Below are 15728 nucleotides of genomic sequence, written 5' to 3'. Positions count from 1 at the left end.
AGCATGAGGCAGCAAGTCCCAGCTCAGAATGGTTACCCCAAAAGCCAACTCTAGAATCTCCCATATCATTCAGGAGGGCATTTCAGTTGCTGAGAAATAGCTGGTCACTCTTCCCTGGGGGTTTGCCAATGTATATGGAAGGCAGAGCAAATTACTTAATTGTCAAGAGACATGCCAGCATTAACATCTGGGTAGATGGTTTTCTCCAGAAGGCAAGCTGATGCAAAGATTGAGGAGCAATGGAAGAAAATGAATTCTATTAGAAGCCAGTTCTTCTCCCAGACTAGATCAAACCACTGACAGTTGGGTCTCTCTCTCTTCACCCAAACTGAACAGCCTCCTGTGTGTAGATAACTAACTGGAGAATAAGAAGGAATAGGGCTGAGATTACTATTATGGGATTGGGAGGTGTTATCCCACCCTCCATGGCATCTGTCCTATCTCAACATTAGAAGTTTTCAAAGTATGCTATTAAGAATAGCCAGCGTAAGGTTTCAATCTTATAAAAATGCAAATATGTATATTTGCCCCTGGGTCATTTGCAAGATGACATGAAGCAGCTGGAACAGGTTTTGGTTAGCTCAGCTGCAGCCTTGTGTTTAGCTGGAGTTGGCACATCAGGTCAAGGAAGAAGAACTGTTGATGTTCCAGAAGAAGGCAAAGTTGGGGCTGTGGAAAGAATGAGTATGTTTGTGGGTGGAAGAGGTTCTGCTTGTGTACTCACTCTGACCTGCGATGCTCAGTGCAGTTGTATCTCATCCATGTTGTCGTTTTCTTCAGAACATGTTGCGGCAGCAGGAGGAACTGGAGAACGGGGCAGCCTGGTCCATCTCTTCAGAGTCGTCCGATGACTCTTCCAGCCCCCAGCTGTCCGGAAGTGCCCGACATTCATTGCCCAGGCCTATTGTGCAACCTGCAGTGCAGGCCACTGCACCAGCCATTGAAATTGCTTTCACCCAACCCGAGGACAAGGAGCCGGCAATCCGAGAGGAGGCCTCCATGGCCAATGGACACGTGCCGTATGCCCGGACTCTTAGCCAGATCAGTGAAGCAAGTGTAGATTTGCCCATAGCAGAAGAGAGGGAGTGCCCTGCCCCCAAGGAGTCTAGCTCTTGGGATGTCTCACCCTTGGAAACGAACTCCTCACCCCCAAGTGTGGGTTCACCACTAGACACTCAGATCTGTGAGGACGAAGAGCAAGAAGATGAGCCTGATGGGGCCACTCCTGTTGGAAAGGAGAGTGAGGACATGCCTGGTCCAGCCCCAGAGGTTCAACAGCCCAAGTCCTCCTTGGCCCCATCAACCTTGGGACAGCTTCAGCCATCAGGGATCTCAGAAGTTCCAAGGCCCAAACCTGTGGACTCTGGCCTTGAGGAGGCCATCAACACACTGGCTTCTGCTCTGGATGACTATCGGGGCCAATTCCCTGAGTTGCAGGTTCTGGAGCAGGAACTCAAGCATCTTGAGGAGATTCTCTTGGTAAGTGAGTGGGTAGAAGCTGGAGGGGTTCTCATAGCACTTAAACAAAGAAACTGAACACTGTTTTCCAGAGGTCTTCTCATACCGTTTTAAGCCAGGAGAGTGAGCTGCAGCTGCCAAAAAAGTCAACACAAGTCTAAGCCGCATTAACAGAGAGATAGAATCAAGATCACGTGAAGTGTTAATACCACTTTCTAGAGTCTCCACATCTTTTTTACATCGTGGCGACCAAAACTGAATGCAGTATTCCAAGTGTGGCCTTACCAAAGCATTATAGCTTTGGTAAGGCCACACTTGGAATACTGCATTCAGTTTTGGTCGCCACGATGTAAAAAAGATGTGGAGACTCTAGAAAGAGTGCAGAGAAGAGCGGTAAAGATGATTAGGGGACTGGAGGCTAAAACATGAAGAACGGTTGCAGGAACTGGGCATGGCTAGTCTAGTGAAGAGAAGGATTAGGGGAGACATGATAGCAGTCTTCCAATATCTCAGGGGCTGCCACAAAGAAGAGGGAGTCAAGCTATTCTCCAAAGCACCTGAGGGTAGGACAAGAAGCAATGAGTGGAAACTAATCAAGGAGAGAAGCAACTTAGAACTAAGGAGAAATTTCCTGACAGTTAGAACAATTCATCAGTGGAGATCAGAAGGATTATCTGGCTGCCATTTTGGAAGAAATAAAACTGAACATTGCAAATTTTAGCAATCGCTTTTCTATCTCAGAGACATTTTTTGGCGTTATTCCAGACGTCACGAGATTCTGAGTCACCTCCTCGAGATCTGTCAAAATCTCAAGAGAGTTAGCGATTCCATGAGATTTTTCCTGCTTTAAAACAAAGGCTGCATTTAACTTTGGAAACTCCCCACTCCTGTTTTGTAATTGCCATTCTGCATGACTGCTCCCCTTTAGGAGTTCTGGAATTCCTCCATCCAAAACCTGGCTTTGAGAACTTTCCCGAATGATGCAAGCTCTCTCACTTTGTGCATCTTTGTTTTATGTTTATGTACGTTTTGCACAATTCTGACCAGTTCTAGGAAGGCAGGCAAACGTTGAAGGGACTGATGTAGCTATATACCTCCTGTGTGTAGTAAATTATTTTCAGTTAAATTTCTCACCACATCTGTTCCTATGAACTTTGGAGGGCAACTGTAGGGTATATCTTCAACTCACACACTTCCGCTGTCTTTTTTCACAAGATAAACTTCCTGCCTACACATTAGAGGCCCATACTGGTTGTTTTGAGAAGGAAAACAACATAAAAAAAAAAACCATCGCAGAGAAATGCAGAGAATTCTGCATGGTTCATAGGCTGTAGGTAGACTGCAGTTTTAGGCTTCCGTGTTCACATAAACCAAGGAGGATACAAATACGGTTTTCTAGCAATGTTTGAATTTTAATTAAAACTTGGTTTGCTGAGATGCTGAACTGCTGTAATAGAGGCATCTCCCAGATTTATGACAGATGATTTTCTACGTCAGAAATTAAGGCCCAAGATTTTCAGCTGAAAAAATATATGTAACTTTTGGGCACCCCCTCTTTGAACATTGGTTTGGAAATTAGACACGGAGTGTTTCGTTTTTGTGTTGTGGGTGTGTTTTCTCTTTTTAGGTTTGGATGCTCAGCCCCAGCATTGCAAAAAGAATAGCAATAAGGTTCCAAGAGAGAAAGATAAAAGGCTGACTAAAATGTCAATAATTTTAAAAAGGTTAAGAGATGATGGAGAATGAGAAAATATATTAATAAAATGGGAAAATACAAACAGGGACAATAGTAGTATATATATTAATAGGTAATATAACTTATTATAACTAAAAATAAGTTAAGATTAGTAGATGGAAATTTAGGATTAGGTAATTTAATTGTATTATTACTGTGTTTCCCCGAAAATAAGACCCTGTCTTATATTTTTTTGGACCCCGAAATAAGCGCTTGGCCTTATTTTCAGGGAGGTCGTATTATTTTGGGGCGCATGGAGCAAGATGGGGCTCCTCTTGCCGTCTTACCTGATTTCTAGCTCTGCGTTTAAATATTTTCAGGGAGGGCTTATTTTCGGGGGGAGGCTTATTTTGGCGCATGCGCTCAAAAGCCCGATTGGGCTTATTATCAGGGGATGTCTTATTTTCGGGGAAACAGGGTAATAATAACAGTGTGTTATATATTGTGAATTTAAAATATTAAGGATTAGAAATTGTGGGGATTTTGAAATACACACCCAGGATTGATTAAAAATTGTTAATATATGGCGTTACTAGTAATCCTACACATTTGGAATTATTGAAGTTATGGTGGAATAATGAGTAATTCTTAAAATATTAAATGATGGTAATTTAGTAGGGGATAACAAACACATGGCGTAAAGAAATGTTATCTATGTTTAAATGAATTAATGGGAAAGATGATAAAGGATTATGAAGAGAGAAAAGTGTTGCTGAAGTTGGAAAATTAGGCTCACACATACTTATTTGTATTATTATTGTTAGTGTTGTTTAAAAAAGACTTGACCCAGTCAATACACCGTCCGCAAAATATGTATGGAATTATTATACTTTAAAAAAAAAATTTTTAAATCTTTTTTTAAAAAAGAATTGCTCGATCCAAAAGAGAATCTGTCTAACGCTTGTTTTTAATTTCCACCCCACAAGCAAAAACAAGGGCTGTGTCTGAGCCGAGCCTCCAGTACCAGTTTGACGGTGGAACATGCGCTCGAGAGTTTTAGCTTCCTTAATGCTTCTGAATCAGAAGACTCCGACGGAGAAGAAGACAAGTGAGTAAACTGGCTAAAGGCGGGTTTAAAGTGGCCCGCAACTGCCCATAGCCAACACCGCATACCGGTAGCCCTTGACTTACAATAGTTCATTTAGTGCAGAGGTCTTCAAACTTGACAGCTTTAAGACTTGTGGACTTCAACTCCCAGAATTCTCCAGCCAGCTGGCTGGAGAATTCTGGGAGTTGAAGTCCACAAGTCTTAAAGCTGCCAAGTTTGAAGACCTCTGATTTAGTGACTGTTTGAAGTCACAAACAGCACTGAAAAAAAAGTGACATGACCGTTTTTCACACTTACGACCGTTACATCATTTCCCCCCACCAGTCATGTGATCAACATTCAGATGCTTGGCAACTGACTCCTATTCATGACGGTCGCAGTGTCCCCGGGGGGGGGGGTGTCACGCGCCCCCCCTTTTGCGACCTTCTGACCCGGAAAGTCAAAGCTGCAGTGATTCACTTGACAACTTGGGCAAGAAAGGTCGTAAAATGGAGCACAATTCACTTTTTACAGCGGTCTAGCTTAGCAACAGGAATTTTGGGGTCCATTGTGGTTGTAAGTCGAGGACTACCCGTATATCTCCTGTGTCTGGTTGGACCCTGCTCCCTCCAAACAATTATCTTGGCAAGATTTTGCCACAGGATGCCAGTGACTTTTTCTCACGGTGCTGATGCAGCTGTTGAGAATACATCTAAAGCCATCTGGTCTAACAGGTGGAAGCCAACAGAAAATGCAGCAGCAGCACCACTCCATGGCCAATGGCTGCCACTGCCACCAAGATATGTTCTCTCTGTCTCTTCTCTGTTTCTTCTCTCTCTCGCTCTCCCTTCCTCCCTCTCTCTCTTTCTCTCTCTCTCTCTCTCACACACACACATACTTCTATTTGCAAGTGAGAATGGAATAGAATAGAATAGCATAGAGTCCAGGGCAGTGGTGGGATTCAAGTAATTTAACAATCGGTTCTGTGCCCTAATGATTTCTTCCAACAACCAGTATGGCAGCTCTTCTCATATGTGCACTAGGAACAGGCTCCTCTTGTTCCTCTGCCTCTCTGCTGTCAGCCTCCGGAGGCTCTGAAGTCTGAGCATCCCTCCCAGATGGCCTTGGCCCCATCTCTGCCTCCGACGCAGAGCCCTCATCCCGGCCTTTCCCAGCCTCCAGGACTGGCCCATGTTCTTCCTCAGCCTCATCACTGTCCGACTCCGCTGTCAGCTCCGCAGGCTGCTGGCGGACCACAACACCATCCTGGTGGTGGCCAGAAATCACGGGCAAATTTATTCAGATTGACCCTTGGCGTTTTCCTTCTAAGCTGGATCTGGCCACCATGTAGGGAAAGCGAGCACACGGGCCAGGTGGGGTTTATGGAAGACAAGAAGGTGGCTTATATTTTACCCAACGCCTCTCTTTACAGGGTGGCAAGCAACGGCCAGGCTCCATCTGTGGGCAAAGTGCCAGGAACTGCTGACACGACGGCTGAAGACTCCGCTGGGTGCCTGAGCTCGGAAGGCAGCTTGGAGCCCTTGACCACTGGCAACGAATTCCTTGACAAGGCCCTGGTCTTGCACCTGAACTACTGCAACCGCTTGCTGCTAGTGAGTATAAAGACGTGTGTTTTTGACGTCCGGCGTGCGTCTGCCCTGATCTTTTTAAAATCTGAGTTTCCCAATGGACTGGAATGACCTAATTTGGTGGTTTATTTATTTATTTATTTGGCCAATTCCTATAGCCACCTATTTCACAAAAAAACAGTACAACTGTAAAAGAGACGAATAGAACAGAAAACATACAAGGACGAGCCGTGGTAGACTGCAGTATTGCAGGCTAACTCTGCCCAATGCCAGGTGTTCGATCCTGACCGGCTCAAGGTTGATTCCACCTTCCATCCTTCTGAGGTTGGTAAAATGAGGAGCCAGATTGTTGGGGACAATATGCTGAGTCTGTAAACAGCTTCGAGAGGGCGGTTAAAGCACTACAAAGCGGTATCTAAGGGCTGTTGCTATAAAAACCCCAAGATAACTGCCACTTGACATTTATATTGGTTCTCCTTATACGCTGTGGACATGGTTAATTTCTAATTCCTTTCCCATAACTCTTGCCATTTATCTAGCTCAGTTGTGTATCCAAAGTTTTTTTGCCCAGGCTATCATTGTTTCTTTTACCTGCTCTTCTTCTAATTCAATTGTAAGTAAGTAAAAAAATATATATATATATATATATATATATATATATATACATACATACATACATACATACATACATACATACATATGCATGTTCTTTCTAGCCAAGTTTTACCTACGTAAGCTAAGATGTTCTACAGCCCTAGTTATCTTAGCTTACGTAAAACATCTTAGCTTACGTAGGTAAAACCTGGCTAGAAAGAATATGCACATAAAAGCCTAAGAAAAAGATATATATATAAAATTATTTTATCATCTGTTCCTGTGAATATCCTATCCGGATCTGTCATTTCTGAATAAAAACCATATGATTTTGCATCTTTTTCATATCTTGCTCCTGACCATCTTTTGCGATGTGTGTCTTGATTCATAGAAACTGGGCAACTTTGGGCCTCTCCGCTGCCAGGAAATGTATGCACTTGACAGGCTGGGAAGAGACGTGCAGATTCTGGAGATGGCCAGTCGTCTGATCGTGGACCGAGCAGGGATAGCCAGCTCCGCTGAGGAAGGTAGGACCATGGGCCTTCTGAAGATGGCAACATTGAGCCCTGACATCCCTCACTCTTGGGAAGGAGGGGATCAACACTTGAACAATCAGAACATGTTTGTAGAATATATCTTATAAACCAACCTGTCCTGGAAGACAACATGCAGGGTGTATAACGGGTGAAATCAGGGGTGAAATGCTCCCGGTTCAGACTGGATCGCCTGATCCGGTAGCACTGGTGGCGGGTGGTTCGGAGAACCGGTAGCAAAAATCCCTGCCCCCCCTCCATGCCCAGCTGAGCCGCACGATCATCAGAGGCATTTTTTTTTAACTTTTAAAAGCATTTTTTTCTTTTAAAAGCAAAAAAAAAAAAGTGTTTAAAAGAAAACAAAAGCCTCTGACGATCAGGCAACTCAGCTGGGATCGTCAGAGCCTTTTAAAAGCATTTTTTTTACAACCTCTTTGAGGTTGTAAAAAAAAATGCTTTTAAAAGTAAAAAAAAAAAAAAAGTTGGCCACACCCACCCAGTCACATTACCCCTCCCAAGCCACACAGAACTGGTAGTAACAAATTTTACATTTCACCACTGGGTGAAATGCTCCCGGTTTGGACCGGATCAGGTGATCCGGTAGCGATGGTGGCAGGTGGTTCGGAGAATCGGTAGCGATGGCTGCGCGAGGCTCCGCCCACCCGCCCGGTTGTCGTTACTTTCTGGTTTTAACCAGGAATTAATGTGTTTTTACATTTGGAAACGCACACACTTCCAAACCGGTAAGGAAGGTAAGTAGATTTCACCCCTGGTGTGTAACTGAAGGCATCAAAAAACACAGTAGGGATACTTTCCTTGTGGAATTTGCTTTCCTCTTATTTTTATTTATGGGAAAAATGTACTTATTTGGGATTGTTATTAGCCGTGCCACTTTTGCCATAATTCCCTGTGATGGGCGAACTTTCCTATTTTGCCTTCCAAGGGTCCATCTGTTTATTTTGTCCACTCCTTGTATTTGTTGTATACATCATATCAAGAGACTTTTTTTTTTTTTTTTTTTAAAAACCTTTTAGGACCAATTCTGAGCTAAGTATTTGTGACCTCAAAACTGCTAGCCAATCAGCTTTGGGCACAGCCATTTTCCAATACAGGCCTGATACAGGTGCATGCCCTCGCTTTGCGCGCTCGCACGAAACTTCTGTGCATGTGCAGAGTGTTTTTGATGACGTTTGGGAGGGTGGGCAAAGCCTCCTGCAGCCGTCACTACTGGTTCGCCTGAACCGGGGCAAACCGGGAGCAACCCACCACTGAAGCCCGCGTTTGAGACCCCAGTGCTGCTGTTTGGTGGGGGGTGAGCTCCCATCATTCGCTCTAGCTCCTTGATGAGGACATAAAAGGAACTGCCATAGATGTCCCACGGGCAATGGCGATGTAACTGGCTAATCTTTTTAATCCGGAAGCCCCTTAAATGGTGCCCCTGACATGAATGGGATGGGATTAACATTTATAGCTGGGTACTTCCATTGGACAATGGATGAAGTTGCATAAACTCAAGGCTGTGAATCGAGGCGAAGACCTTCCTTTGGATGGCGATGGGATAACCAGAAGGGTTAATTTTTGGACCTTTGTTTCTGTTCTCAGTGGTACAGTTCTCAAAGTGGAAAGAAGGAGTTTTCTCTTTCTGGGACAGATGTGTGGCTGTCCCTAATGTGTATACCTGCTCCGTAGAAAAGTTCATGCAGAACTTTAAGGCTGAGTATGCAGCACGCATCAATGACCGTCAGACGAGCTTGGCCGATTCAGGTGAGTGTGTTTTACATTCAAAGTAATTCCTGCTTGTTTCTCTCTCTTTCTCCTCTCCAGATTCTGGATTTTCAAATGGTGGTGTGCTCTGAATCTAGTCTGCCATGGAAGCATAGATCTGTTTTGGGAGGCAGGACAGGCAGATCATGTATGATTGACAGAGTCACACAGGAAGGACAAATTGCTAAGTCCTAGGCAGCTTTCTGAGTACCAATAGGAGAGAATATTTGTATAGCTTAGAGTTGAACTGTGGGGTCCTTGGTGCTCTCTGAGCTTGGTTGTTTTCTTACAGATGTTGCATTACCCAGCTAAGTAACATCACTGATCACTGATGGATAATAAAACATCTGCAGGAAATCACCCAAACTCAGAGAGCGACGAAGACCCCACGCCCACCTTCCTTCCCCTCTTCTTTTGGGATGGTTGCAAGAAATTGCTTGCATTTTTATTTTTTTATTTTATTTATTTTATTTTGAATTTATATACCGCACCTTCTCCCGAGGGACTCAGGGTGGTGTACAGCCAGCTAAAAACATACAATACAAACATTAAAAACAATTAAAAGGATATATATTAATTTGGCCCCAATTTAAAATGACAAACCAGTTAAAAATGTTTTTAAAAAATGTCAAGCCAGCCCGGCTTGCTGGAAAAAGAAAGTTTTAAAGGCACGGCGGAAGGCACCGAGGTCTTGAATTCTCCTTATCTCTGGGGGCAGCTGATTCCAGAGGGTAGGTGCCCCCACAGAGAAGGCCCTCCCCCTGGGGGTCACCAGCCTACATTGTTTGGCTGATGGCACCCCGAGGAGGCCCTCTCTGTGGGAGCGCACAGGTCGATGGGAGGCCGTTGGTAGCAGCAGGCAGTCTCGAAGATAACTAGGTCCTATGCCATGGATCTAAGGGAGTGAATATTTGGGATTTCTTTTAAGATAGGACTCCCAAAGAGCTGAATTATGAGCCAAAGACAACATTTTACACTTTCCTAATGAATTTCTTTTTTTTTTTTATGAGCAGATAAGTAGCCAACTCAGCTTTTATAAAGGAATTACCTTGAGGATAATTTTAAATCTCTCTCTGGCATGGTGTTATTTCAACAAACAGATCCAAAACACATTGCTACCAAAAATAATATTTCATTACCTATAGGAAGTCTGTGAGACTTATGTGTTCAGCTAAGCCAATATAAGTAAGGGATCCTCACTTACTGACCACAATTGGGACGGGCTAATTGATGTCATTACATGAAATGACTTGTGACCGTGTGCAACTTAGGGTGTCAGTTTGTCGATTCCGGCTGCAATTAAGTGAATCAAGTGTGGTATCACAGGACTGTGACTTATGATTTCCTGCTGGCTTCCCCACTGATTTGGGGAAAGATTACAAACGACAGTCACATAATTACAGAATGCTGCAAGGCTATAACTGCGAGTTAGTTGCCAAGCATCTAAATCAGTGTTTCTCAACCTTGGAAGCTTGAAGATGGGCGCTGCTGGCTGGGGGATTCTGGGAGTTGAAGTTCACCCATCTTCAAGCTTCCAAGGTTGAGAAACACTGATCTAAATTGTGACAGTTACTCAGTCCCTGAGTCCTTCGGGAGTAGGGCGGTATACAAATCAAATAAACTAAACTAAACTAAACTAAACTAAGTCCCTTATTTTAGTGCTGTCGTAATTTCCAACATTTGCTGAATGACTAGTTGCTAAGTGAGGACTACCTATACTTGTTGGATACTGTTAGTTTCGAGGCATAAGCAGACGGATTCACAATCATTTATATATTTTCAGTCCTACTCAAGAAGCAATTATTCCATCGTTGCTAAGATTCGTGTTTACAGTACTAGTTTATCGAAGAGCAAATGGGGACTTACATACTACTTGGGTGTAGCTTCAGGAAGTTTTCGAGTTCTGTTCCTAGAAATGACACTAATGCACGGAGTATCTCTGCGTGTGCCCTTCTTCCTGCTGCAGTGTGTGTAAAGCTGGTGGAAGAACTTTTGGGGCACAGGCTGCCCAGGCGTCAGGGAAGTTGTCAGGCTGAGCAGGTCACCCTCTTTCAATTTTGGAGCCACTTTGAGGTCCTGCCTGTGGTTACACTGGACTCCTACATCATGGAGCTGGCTGAAGAAGGTAACGTGTGTTTAGCCAACGTTATAGTGGGGTGGGCAGCTGTTTTGCAGCTGGGGGACACCAGGAAAAGGTCTAATAGGCCAAAAAGTAAAATAATTTTGGAGCCTGGATAGCTCAGCAGACAGAGCTCTGTAATTTAACACCAGCTGTCTGCAATTAAAGTAAGATCGAATCTCGCCAGGCTCAAGGTTGACTCAGCCTTCCATCCTTTCTAAGGTAGGTAAATTGAGGACCCAGTTTGTGGGGGCAATAAGCTGACTTTGTATAAATATACAAAAGTATGAAGGCTATTGCTTAATGCATTGTAAGCCGCCCTGAGTCTCCGGAGAAGGGCGGCATATAAATCAAATTAAAAAAAAAAAAAGGAAAATAATGTATTGCTGAAGATCAGTGTGTCGGTACTGAGTTTCAGTGGTTCTACCTAAAGCAAAAGTGTCCAACCTTGGCAACTTTTAAGACTTGGGGGAAATTCTAGGAGTTGAGAAGTCTTAAGGTGGGACGTGGTGGCTCAGTGGCTAAGATGCCGAGCTTGTCGATCGAAAGGTCGGCCATTAGGCAGTTCGAATCCCTAGTGCCGCCTAACGGGGTGAGCTCCCGTTACTTGTCCCAGCTTCTACCAACCTAGGAATTCGAAAGCAGGTAAAAAATGCAAGTAGAAAAATAGGGGCCACCTTCGGTGGGAAGGTAGCAGCGTTTCGTGCACCTTTGGCGTTTAGTCATGCCGGCCACGTGACCACAGAGACGTCTTCGGACAGCACTGGCTCTTCGGCTTTGAAACACAGATGAGCACTGCCCCCTAGAGTCGGGAATGACTAGCACATAGGTGCGAGGGGAACCTTGACTTTTACCTAAGGTTGAACACCCCTAAAATACGGTGGAGCCACTACAGATAACTCTCTTAGGATACAAGAATTCCCAAGTATGCTTGACACCGGTTAAGGGTATGATGGCAAGCTGATTTGCTTGTGTGAATAGCTGCCATGAATTAACTGCCATAAATTGGTCTCGGTTGCGATCTCAAAAAGTGAGAATTTTCAGCGTGGACCGTCTTAAAAACCTTCCCAGAAGGAAAGCGATGGGATTGGGTTGGAGATTTCCCCAGTTGGAATATTATCAGCCGCTTTGGACAAGATCCACCTTGGATCGTATTGTCGTTAACGCCAATGCTTGTCTTTTCATTGGCCCCGCAGTTCTGCTAGCACAGAATCTGAATTCTGATGACCAAGATGTCGTCTTGAAGGCGCTGAAGCGAGTCCCCGAAAGCCGGCTACGCAAGGATGGACTGAAAGCTTTGAGTTTGCTCCTTGTGGAAGGAAACACCAAAGTTATTGGGGCTGTAACGGCACAATTGCGCAACCTGTCGGAGAACCCCAGTTTTCGGGAGCGGGCAAGTATTTTCATTTTTACTGTGGCCTGGGAATGAATAGATGAACGGATACCTCATTCTTACATGCAGCCACATTACACATTCTTAAAGGAATTGTTTCATTTCTTGGGCTTTTACAATGAAATTTGATTGCTGTAATTTTGGGGAGATTTTGTATATTTTATTTTAGTTAGTTTGTCAAACATGAACAAGAAAACAGGTATACATATAAACATGGACATGAGCACAGGAAATGACTACAAATAAATGGGGACAGGAGGAGGAGGACGGTAGGCACCCTGGTGCGCTTATGTACACCCCCTTTATGGATCTCTTAGGAATGGGGTGAGGTCCACGGTAGACAGTTTAAGGTTGAAGATGTGGGGGGGTTGAGGATGTAACAGCGGAGTCAGGTAGGCTGAGAGGAGAAGAGTGGAGAGGAGAGGAGTGGAGAGGAATGGAGAGGAGAGGAGTGGAGAGGAATGGAGAGAAGAATGGAGAGGAGAGGAGAGGAGGGGAATGGAAAGGAGAGGAATGGAAAGGAGAGGAGTGGAGAGGAATGGAGAGGAGAGGAGTGGAAAGGAGAGAAGTGGAGAGGATTGGAGAGGAGAGGAGTGGAGATTAATGGAGAGGAGAGGAATGGAGAGGAGAGGAGAGGAGAGGAGTGGAGAGGAATGGAGAGGAGAGGAGTGGAGAGGAATGGAGAGAAGAGAGGAGAGGAGAGGAGGGGAATGGAAAGGAGAGGAATGGAGAGGAGAGGAATGGAGAGAAGAGAGGAGAGGAGAGGAGGGGAATGGAAAGGAGAGGAATGGAAAGGAGAGGAGTGGAGAGGAGAGGAGTGGAAAGGAGAGAAGTGGAAAGGAGAGAAGTGGAGAGGATTGGAGAGGAGAGGAGTGGAGATTAATGGAGAGGAGAGGAATGGAGAGGAGAGGAATGGAGAGAAGAGAGGAGAGGAGAGGAGGGGAATGGAAAGGAGAGGAATGGAAAGGAGAGGAGTGGAGAGGAATGGAGAGGAGAGGAGTGGAAAGGAGAGAAGTGGAGAGGATTGGAGAGGAGAGGAGTGGAGATTAATGGAGAGGAGAGGAGAGGAGAGGAGAGGAGAGGAGAGGAGAGGAGAGGAGGCTTGTTAGTCAGCCATAGGGAACAGTATTGTGGATCGACAGATCTCATGGCGTAGGTTTTAATGCTGGAGAAAGGAAGGCATTTATAAAATCCATTCCTCCCTATTCTTTATTTGCATAAACTTTCAAAGCCAAGGGTTCCAAAACAGACACGAGGACACACATCACTCTGAAAAGAAGAGGCTGCTTTCCTTTGAGGCCAAGCAGAGTGATTTGTTTTGATGTTTTTCTCAGGCCCTGATCTGCTTCCTGGAGCAGTTGGAGGATGATGAGACACAGACGCGGGTGGCTGCCTGTGCAGCTCTGGGCTGCCTTAAGGTGAGGGCTGAATAATCACCTGTAGCTCCGCGTCTTTCCTGGTATTTACTGGCTGGTGCTTCTCAGAATAAATTTGTTTATTCTGCAGTATTCAAAATTTAATATTCAAAATAACCAGCAATAAATTTTGGAGACAGCACTTGGAAGAAGCTGGATGTTAGAGAATATTGTTTTGTCTGTCCCTCTATCCGGCTATCTGTCTGTCTGTCTATCTACCGTACTTTTCCAAGTCCCCCCCCCCCAAAAAAGGGTGGAAATGTTGGTGCATCTTATACACCGAATACAGCCATTTTTGGTCTCCCAAAACCCCGCCCTGTGTGTCCCATTTTCACCAAAAACAGGCCTGTTTTTCATAAAACCAGGGCACGCAAAAGGTTTGGGAGGCCAAAAACGGGCCAGTTTTCACAAAAATGGGGCACGCAGAAGGTTCGGGTGGCCTGCAGAGTGCTCCTGGGGGCTGGGGAGGGCAAAAACGCGACGCATGGAGGGTTTGGGAGCTGAAAAACGGGCTCGTTTTTCGCAAAAATGGGGCACTCGGAGGGTTTGGGAGACCGGAAAGGGCAAAAACTTTTTTCTTGTTTTTCTCTTCGAAATCTTGGTGCGTCTTATACTCCAGTGCATCTTATAGTCTGAAAAATACAGTATCTATCTATCTATCTATCTATCTATCTATCTATCTATCTATCTATCTATCTATCATCTATCTATCTATCTATCTATCTATCATCTATCTATCATCTATCTCTATCTATCTATCTATCTATCTATCTATCTATTATCTAATCTATCTATCTATCTATCTATCTATCTATCTATCTATTAATTATCTAATCTATCTATCTATCTATCATCTATCTATCTATTATCTAATCTATCTATCTATCTATCATCTATCTATCTATCATCTATCTCTATCTATCTATCTATCTATCTATCTATTATCTAATCTATCTATCTATCTATCATCTATCTATCTATTATCTAATCTATCTATCTATCTATCATCTATCTATCTATCTATCTATTATCTAATCTATCTATCTATCTATCTATCATCTATCTATCATCTATCTCTATCTATCTATCTATCTATCTATCTATCTATCATCTATCTCTATCTATCTATCTATCTATCATCTATCTATCTATCATCTATCTCTATCTATCTATCTATCTATCTATCTATCTATCTATCTATTATCTAATCTATCTATCTATCTATCATCTATCTATCTATTATCTAATCTATCTATCTATCTATCATCTATCTATCTATCATCTATCTCTATCTATCTATCTATCTATCTATCTATTATCTAATCTATCTATCTATCTATCATCTATCTATCTATTATCTAATCTATCTATCTATCTATCATCTATCTATCTATCTATCTATTATCTAATCTATCTATCTATCTATCTATCATCTATCTATCATCTATCTCTATCTATCTATCTATCTATCTATCTATCTATCATCTATCTCTATCTATCTATCTATCTATCATCTATCTATCTATCATCTATCTCTATCTATCTATCTATCTATCTATCTATCTATCTATCTATCTATTATCTAATCTATCTATCTATCTATCATCTATCTATCTATTATCTAATCTATCTATCTATCTATCATCTATCTATCTATCATCTATCTCTATCTATCTATCTATCTATCTATCTATTATCTAATCTATCTATCTATCTATCATCTATCTATCTATTATCTAATCTATCTATCTATCTATCATCTATCTATCTATCTATCTATTATCTAATCTATCTATCTATCTATCTATCATCTATCTATCATCTATCTCTATCTATCTATCTATCTATCATCTATCTATCATCTATCTCTATCTATCTATCTATCTATCATCTATCATCTATCTCTATCTATCTATCTATCTATCATCTATCTATCTATCATCTATCTCTATCTATCTATCTATCTATCTATCTATCTATCTATTATCTAATCTATCTATCTATCTATCATCTATCTATCTATTATCTAATCTATCTATCTATCTATCATCTATCTATCTATCATCTATCTCTATCTATCTATCTATCTATCTATCTATCT

At 42.9% G+C, this 15728-nt stretch overlaps 1 protein-coding gene across 3 annotated transcripts in view; it reads left to right on the top strand.

Annotated features, from left to right (window-relative positions):
* Nucleotides 1–15728, top strand: part of RIPOR1 (RHO family interacting cell polarization regulator 1) — a 106550-nt gene that overhangs the window by 84436 nt on the left and 6386 nt on the right. For all 3 annotated transcript variants that reach the window (XM_070953236.1, XM_070953235.1, XM_070953237.1), the window contains exons 13-20: nucleotides 781–1479; nucleotides 4120–4241; nucleotides 5653–5833; nucleotides 6795–6930; nucleotides 8539–8700; nucleotides 10667–10825; nucleotides 12016–12212; nucleotides 13547–13630. In XM_070953236.1, coding sequence (XP_070809337.1) covers nucleotides 781–1479; nucleotides 4120–4241; nucleotides 5653–5833; nucleotides 6795–6930; nucleotides 8539–8700; nucleotides 10667–10825; nucleotides 12016–12212; nucleotides 13547–13630 — 1740 coding nt within the window. The remainder of the gene's footprint in view (nucleotides 1–780; nucleotides 1480–4119; nucleotides 4242–5652; nucleotides 5834–6794; nucleotides 6931–8538; nucleotides 8701–10666; nucleotides 10826–12015; nucleotides 12213–13546; nucleotides 13631–15728) is intronic.

The sequence above is a fragment of the Pituophis catenifer genome, unplaced genomic scaffold (assembly GCF_029215685.1).
Source record: "Pituophis catenifer annectens isolate HBS135680 unplaced genomic scaffold, rPitCat1.0.hap2 SCAF_13, whole genome shotgun sequence".
NCBI lineage: Eukaryota > Metazoa > Chordata > Lepidosauria > Squamata > Colubridae > Pituophis > Pituophis catenifer.
The sequence above is the reverse complement of the archived record's forward strand: the minus strand, read 5'-3'. Positions and strand labels throughout refer to the sequence as shown.